This window comes from Pinus tabuliformis, chromosome 7, assembly GCF_031772625.1.
Source record: "Pinus tabuliformis cultivar Carrire ecotype Pingquan chromosome 7, CPIR1, whole genome shotgun sequence".
Lineage (NCBI taxonomy): Eukaryota > Viridiplantae > Streptophyta > Pinopsida > Pinales > Pinaceae > Pinus > Pinus tabuliformis.
The window spans coordinates 148,632,962-148,641,382 of NC_142293.1; the positions used below are offsets into that span (position 1 = coordinate 148,632,962).

The 8,421-nt window shown below is 32.7% G+C and overlaps 1 protein-coding gene across 1 annotated transcript; it reads left to right on the plus strand.

Annotated features, from left to right (window-relative positions):
• Positions 1–5,498: 5,498 nt before the first annotated feature.
• Positions 5,499–8,127, plus strand: LOC149246285 (phenylcoumaran benzylic ether reductase PT1-like). The gene is made up of 5 exons (XM_089455658.1): positions 5,499–5,785; positions 6,190–6,324; positions 6,612–6,849; positions 7,370–7,573; positions 7,742–8,127. The coding sequence occupies exons 1-5, from the start codon at positions 5,600–5,602 to the stop codon at positions 7,903–7,905; spliced, it is 927 nt and encodes a 308-aa protein (XP_089311784.1). The 5' UTR covers positions 5,499–5,599; the 3' UTR covers positions 7,906–8,127.
• Positions 8,128–8,421: the final 294 nt, after the last annotated feature.

An 8,421-nucleotide genomic window follows, 5' to 3' on the forward strand; every position in this document is an offset into this window, starting at 1 on the left:
CAAGGAGGTGACAAACATAAATATACAAAGCCAAGGATTAATTATTGGAAAACACCATTATTACAGAATCCCTAACTTTGGCCGAAGCATTATCTGTCTGATTATGAGAGAGTCAAAATTACCACCATGGCTAATGTTTCATCACCAAAGAGTGGAGCCATAAAGATTTAAAATGTTGATTGGAATGAGAGGTTCGAAAACCAAACACTAGAATAAAACAATCCAATACATATAAACATTCCCTAGATGACCATCAAATCATAGATGTAAGATTGGATGAATTATTCATACCAATTCAAAATGCTTGTCCCTGTTGATGTTTGTTATAGATTTTGATCTCGTTCTCAATGCTCCAAGAAAAGATATGCAAAGACACAAACATACAAATTATCAAAGAATGTGATACATAAATGATTTAAAATAAATTATACAAGTGATCAAGGAATCTCATAACAATCACCATAACAACGAATTGGGGAAAGAAATATGCATTTGTATTAATAAGGAAAAGGAGAGAGTTACAACCAAAACCTTGATGTTGATAACTTCCTCCCAATAGTCCTCAATTCCCACCTCGCATGCAAAAGTGTTCAATGGATACTTCAATAGAGTGGAAGTATAATTTCAAGAGTTAAGAAGCCAACCCCTTTTCCTTTGAGTGCATTGTATTTGTAGGCTAAGGATGGAAGTTTGAGATCCTGTTAGGAAGGAATTAGATTCATACTGGAGCAGATGGGATCCACTATGGTAGGGATCAAATCCATTATGGTAGGAGTTCAAGCCCATATCCTCGCCTATTGGAAATCTACATTCACAGGATTATAGAATAGAAGCTTCATAACCTTTTTATTTTTTACCCATGTAAAAATAATAACACACTTTTAATGAAGGAAAGTAGCAATGACATCACAACACGTTTATTATGTAAGGTGCGACATCGTAGGTTGTAATTCTCACATTTGCTATGGTCTCAAAAGATAGGGTTTTTAAGGTATGTAATACAAGATTCTTATAATTCATGGAGAGTTATTTCTTCCACCTTTCTCATGGATTGATGAAAATAGTTCTTCAGATGGAAAAAAATCCAAATTTGACATCATTAGTGGGAAGCTTGAATTATCTCACTAGTACTAAACCAAACATTGCTTATAGAGTCAAGATACTTAGTTAGTTCATGGATAAACCTCATGAGAGCCATCAGATAATAGAAAAAAGGATTCTTCGATATTTAAAGGGAAATATTAACTTTGTTATTGAATATACTAATGATTGTAATCTTGATTTGATAGGTCATTCTAGTTCTAACTAGGTTGGAAATCCAAATGGAAAGAAATCTACCATTGGATACATTTTCAATATAGGATCATGAGCTATATCATGGAGTAGTAAGAAACAACCAATTGTTTCCTTGTCATCAACTGAAGCTGAGTGTAAAGCATTAAGTAGTGCTACTGTGAAGTAATATGGCTTAGAAGGATACTTGAAGATGTTGGAGAAACACAACAAGAACCTACAATGATCATATGTGATAATCAAGGCACCATCAAATTGACAAATAATCCTATATATCATGCAAGGTCAAAGAATATTAAAACACATATCATTTTGTAATAGAAAAATTACTATCAAAATAAATTGACTTAATGTATTGTAATATAGATGCAAACATGGCCAACATATTCACCAACCCTCTTAGAAAGGCTAAATTTGAAATTTGTAGAAGTAATTATCTGTTGTAGAAAATAAAAATCATGTTGTAATCCTAGCTAATAATTACACCAATAGGAAAGTTATCATATAGGTCATGATTTAGGGGAGAAGTTAGAATAATCACAACTATTCTAGACAGTGAGTGAAACATTGTTTCTAGAATGTCGGTAGCAGATAGTCAATAGAATGATGGTGTATGTTGGTAGGTGAATTTCATTGTATAAGAATAGAGAACCTTCTCTAAACTTGTATAAATTAACATATTTGGTAATGCAAAAGACATGTTTTGATTGTGCAATCTCTGATACTTAAAGTTGCAAGAAAATTATTGCTTATAATTCTTAGAAACACCAGTTGTTGGAATCCTTTCAGGCCTCAGGTGCTAATATCGTGCATGTAAGTAAATCCCCCACATTGTGGACATCTAATTAAATTATTTAGGTGATATGGAGGACAAAATTTATTTGAGAATGAATGTGTTGATCTAGTGATGCAATGGGTATAGGCAATTGAAAAAGTGATGTAGTTATCTCCAAAATAGGTGGACGTGCATAAAAAATGCAAGTACTTGATAGTTGTATGGACTCCTTTTTTCTTTAGCATAACATTATGAAGGCTACCAAACAAGTTGGAACAATTAAGGTATGGAATATAACTTGGTTTATTTCAATTGCAGTTTCCTTGAATTGGAGGGTCTATTTTACAAAATCAACTTATTATGATTACATATTCACAACTTATTGTGATTACATATTTTTCTAATGGACTAAGTCCATCTACAAGTTATATTTTTAGCTTAACCTTTTGATTGTGGGAATTTGTAATATGAATAAGATCTTAATTTAACAAATATTTAATCCAAACTTTAGCTGATCATTTTCCTTTTCAAGATCATTTCTTAAGGAAAAAATATGAGCTTCTAGTTTCTCACAATGCCTTCCCTTTTCATTCAGCTAGTTGGATAGCACTTTGTTGATTCTTCTTGCCTCTTCTAACTGAGTTTTAAGGATGACAACAATTTTCTCTATTTCATTAAGTTTATAATACTTATCTTCATACTCCTGCAATAACTCCTACCTTTTGCTTATTGTGAGCATTTTTTGTCTCTTCTAAGGCAGAGATAAATTATTTTTCAAAATATACCTTCTCATCAATATCTTCTTCCCCTGAGTCAAACTTGTCTTTCTCTGTCTATTGAGCCTCCATGGTCATGAGTAAAGGTTCCCTTTTATTGTTATTAGATGCATATATGTTGTTATCTTCTAATGAGTTACACATTTTGTTCTCATGCTCATAAGGTTTTCTCTCATCTTCATGTTCTTCTTTATCAATACTATTTTCTGAACTTGCATATGAACAACTAAAACCAAGATGACCAATTTGTCTACAATTTTGACAGAATAGTAGCTTACCCATGGATTGCACTTTTTTAGTGTCTTGAGTATTCATGACTAGGGTACCTTCTTCATCATCATTGCTTACACTTATTTCATACAAACATTTGAAAGAGAAGTGACCTACTTTAAGACAATTTCAATAGAATGGTCACTTACCTTTTCCCTTTCTTAATTCTCTTGAGATAGTGTGCACATCTCCTACATTTAATACATATGATCTCCCTTTCTAATTAAATTTTGCATTCATGGTTGAGAAAGAGTTGCCTTCTTAGTTGTCATCTTTTGATATGTACCCATTACTCTTCTTTTCATCCTCATTGTTGCCTTTGCCTAATCCCTTTTGCAATCCCCTCTTAATTTGGGATTCTTTCTTATCTGATTCATCGCTTGAGTAGGGAAATTTGAAGGTTGAAAAATTATCTTGAAGTTTAAAAACATTGGCGAATCTCACTAGTCCCTAATATGCAAACTATAAAATTCTTATTGATATATTTGTAAAATCATTCAAATTTATAATGATTTTATACATACTCTTTGTATAATGTTGGAAATTTTTAAGGTAAAATAATTTCATATTGTAAATTTTGGGTGAATCATTTTTATAAAAAATGTAAATTGGAAAATCCTTTTTTTTTTTTTAAACCATGGAAAATTAGCCCACCTGCAAATATTAGCCCCTAAAATTTTCCATGCTATTGACCCTCTCTATCTATCCATCTATCTGCGGATGATATGTTGTACTGAAAGCCAACTCTATACCGAAGTCTGCAAGTAACTCCTTCCAAAACATGGAAGTGAACTTGGCATCTCTGTCTAACACAATCTTCTTAGGAATACCATGTAATCTCACTATCTCCCTAATAAAGACCTGTGCTACCTCACTAGCTGAATAAGTAGACTTCATTGGAATGAAGTGAGTTACCTTAGTCAAGTGACTTGAGTAGTCATGGTATTTGATATACTTTAAGTATTTGTGTACTTCTTCCTTCTGATATGACTTCTTGATTTCATATTCTATGTGGATATCATTTCCATCATAAATGCATTATAAATTATAATATTTCTTTTCTATTTCACAATATATCACTCTATCTATTTTTTATTTATTAATAATGATTCTTCCATATTCATTATTCTTATTTTTATCTCACCGGGTCTAATGGTAAAAGATAACCCTAAGAATATGAAATAAGAAAACATCATTTCATTTTTCTTCTTTACCATAATTTTTTACAAATTTTAAAGAACAAATAATTTCAATATAAACTAAAACTCTATCTACCACAAATTAGTACAACCATATTAAAAATATTAATGTGGTTGATATAGCTCAAGACTTGATAAATATAACAAAAAAAACTATTTCAACACTAAGAATGTCTTACCAATGTACACATTTACATGATTGACCATGTATAAAAAGGTTACAAGTCAACTTAACTTGAGATTAAAAAAATAAATAAATTAACAAAAAAAAAAATTACACATCTTATTGTAAAATGGACCATTTTGCTAAATAAAATTTGCTTATATATTAATTTCCCCATCTCATTAGAATATGAACTTATTAAAATTGAAATAATCGCAAATCCCTAGGAAATTGGTGGGCAGGGAGCCATGTGACACCAATCTAATTTAATTTGAGAAAAAAAGGAATTACAAATCTTCTTGTAAAATGAACCATTTTGCTAAATAAAATTTGCTTAAATTAATTTCCCCATCTAATTAGAATATGAACTTATTAGAATTAGATCTCAAATCTCTTTTTTTTTTAATTTTTTAAAAGTCAATGCAACCTATTAAACTTGTAACACACTACCACTAAGAATATTCCCTTGATAATCAATTTTTAAAATTTATTAAAAGTCAATGCCATTTTGCTAAATAAAATTTGCTTATATATTAATTTCCCCATCTAATTAGAATATGAACTTGGATCTCAAATCCTAAGAAATTGGTGGGCAAAGGCATCTACCATGAATCTATTTTTTTTTTATTTTTTAAAAGTGAATGCAACTTCTTAAACTCTGTAACACATTACGACTAAGCATATTCCCTTGAGAATCATTTTTTTTAATTTATTAAAAGTCAATACCTAACAAACTCTATCAACATTAAAACTAAGCAGGTGCACATATTCCCTTGAAAAAAATATCAACAAATCCTCATCCACCATAAATTGAAATAAAAAACCCTCAACCAGTCCTCCACCCTGCACTTCCATCAACAACTCCTTAAACAATTCAAAATCAACTACTTAGGCGTGACGCCACGCACGCAGTAGTTAATGCTTTGCCAGGCATTCCGTTACCAAATACAAGGACCGTTCGTCCGACTTTCCTCCAAACATTGCGTGAATTTACAATTTTGACCCGCTCGCCTCATTTCACTATAAATATGATATTCTCCTGCTATTCATCATCGTCGCAATAATTTTAGCTTTATAACGACACCAGGAACTTGGAAGCAATACAGTTGATTTGAACGCGAACATGGGGAGCAGCAGCAGAATTCTGATAATTGGAGCAACAGGCTACATTGGTCGCCATGTAGCCAAAGCCAGCCTTGCTCTCGGCCATCCCACCTTCCTCCTTATCAGAGATTCCACGGCTTCTGCTAAGCCTGAGAAAGCCCAACTTCTGGACTCTTTCAAGACTGCGGGAGCTAACTTAATCGGCGTACGTTTACATTTCATTGCTTTTTACTGCGATGCAATAGTTTTATGTAATGTTTTTTTTTTCCAACGGTGATGCAAGGTTGCTGAGGGATGGATCGGTAATAATTTAGGTAATAATCTAGGTAGATTTAGTAGGTTAGTAATAATCTAAGTAAATTTATTTGAAGGGATTTACAGGTTGGTTTATTTGGTCAAAGTAATAATTTGGGCAGATCTGGTTCACTGGTAATAGTCCAGGCAGATCCACCGGACATCTCTGGCAGAGATGTCCAGGACATTTTACCCCTGACATCCCAATTGACAAAGTACTTAGTAACAGGAATTCTACTAATTGAGTTATCTTTTGAGGCTTGTCTCATGTAATGTTTCATCAGAAAGTTTGAGTTTTTTATGTTTTTTAAACAGGGATCATTAGAGGATCATGCAAGCCTTGTGGAAGCGGTGAAGAAAGTGGATATAGTAATTTCCACAGTAGGAGGAGAACAAATAGCCAATCAGTTCAATATTATCAAGGCTATTAAAGAAGTCGGAACCATCAAGGTAACTGTATAAATGTGTTTATTTTAAAATAAAATTTTCAAAGTTTTAGTTTAATTATCAATTATATATAATAATTTTAATTTAATTATCCATAATTATTAGATAAATAATAATTGAGATTTTATAAAATATTCTTAATAGTAGACTATGAAAATATACTTTAAAAACAACTAAAACCTTTCACCCTCCATTAAAATCCTTGGCCTGAAAGTTTTAATAGCTAAGCCTTAAATTTAGACTTCACTCCGGGAATTGATGGATGTTTTAACTGGATGGATGTTTTGCAGAGGTTTCTGCCATCTGAGTTCGGCAATGATGTTGACAACTCCCATGCAGTAGAGCCTGCGAAAAGTGTGTTCGAGCTGAAAGCCAAAGTCCGTCGGGCAATCGAGGCCGAGGGTATTCCTTATACATACGTTTCCAGCAACTGTTTTGCAGGGTATTTCCTTCCAACCCTGGCACAGCCTGGCCTTACGGCTCCTCCAAGGGATAAAGTTGTTATTCTTGGAGATGGAAATGCCAAAGGTTAGTTAACGGTAACAGTGTCCACTCAATTATTGACACTGTTCTTTTTCTAAGAGATCATTTAATATTGTATTATATTTCTTATTTTTTCAAAATTTGGATTATTTTTTGATGTGTGCCTTTTATTTTTAAGCAAAGGTTATGTTAATTTTTAAGCAAAGGTTATGTTAATTTTGTCTGTATTGTTACAATTTTATGGAATATCTGGGAAGAGATTTTATTATATTTTTTCTTATGCAATTAATTTAGTTAGTTTAATTGTATTTTTATATGATGTTGTGCTAAGTGGTTATTTGTGGAATTTATATTGATTGTGGATTTTTGGAATATTTTAGAATCTGATAGTCTGGAGATATCAAACAATTCTCAGAATCGGTTAATAAAAAAATGAAGTTTAATCTCACTTTTAACTCTCAAATTCCAAAATATTCCCAAAATTTACTATTAACATAAAAATACCTACCTGTGATTATGTTTCCTTTTCTTGATTTTGTCTGAATTATTCCTGAATGCAATGCAGCGGTGTATGTGAATGAGGAAGACATTGGAGTATTCACAATTAAAGCAGTGGACGACCCCAGAACATTGAACAAAACCTTATACTTACGGCTTCCTGCCAATACTCTGTCGTTCAATGAGGTTGTGAGTCTATGGGAGAAGAAGATTGACAAGACTCTGGAGAAGGTCTACATCCCTGACGAGCAGGTCCTGACATTAATCGCAGGTAAGAAGCTGCAAACCCAGATATAAATTTTGAACACTTACCATTTCTGGCATATCCTAACCAATCCAACACATTATCAATACAAATTGCAGAGATATAAATATCACTAATCTTTTGAGAAATCTATAGTGGATGATGACTTATTGCTTGCAAAACTGGGTAATGCAGAAACACCCTTCCCAGGTAATATTGGCATAGCAATCGGTCACTCTATTTTTGTGAAAGGTGATCAAACGAATTTTGAAATTGGGCCTGATGGTGTTGAGGCTAGTCAGTTGTACCCGGATGTAAAATACACCACTGTTGCTGAGTACCTTAGCAAATTTGTGTGAATTATGTGAGATAATTTTCAACAGACTGAGATTAGATGGCTGTTTCAATGAAAAGTTGCCTCATGTTGTTTCAATTGTGGGCTATCAATGCCTTTGTAGGTGCCGGGCATGACATGATCTCTTGTTTACTTCAGTATGACTTGATCTAGGCATAAGCAGATGTTTGACATATATTTGGCTCCATACATACAAAATGCATGTTGTTTTTTTCTTGCTGTTGGATATTTGGTGTGACAATAATGTGCTGTTTTTCTTCTTTTTGGATCTTTGTTGCGACAATAATGTCTTTGAAACTGCATATCCTGGATTGCTATATACTTATGTCCTTACTGTAAGGGAGTTGCAAAACGATGGGACAAGCCATATTCTTCTATTTAGATACTGGTTTTTTTAAAGGACTTTTAAGAGAATAATTTGATGGAGTGATGAGACTAATTGGTAGTTTAGGACTCATCGAGAGAATAATTTGGTAGGGTGATGAGACTAATTTACTGATTAATTTGGCACAATGATGAT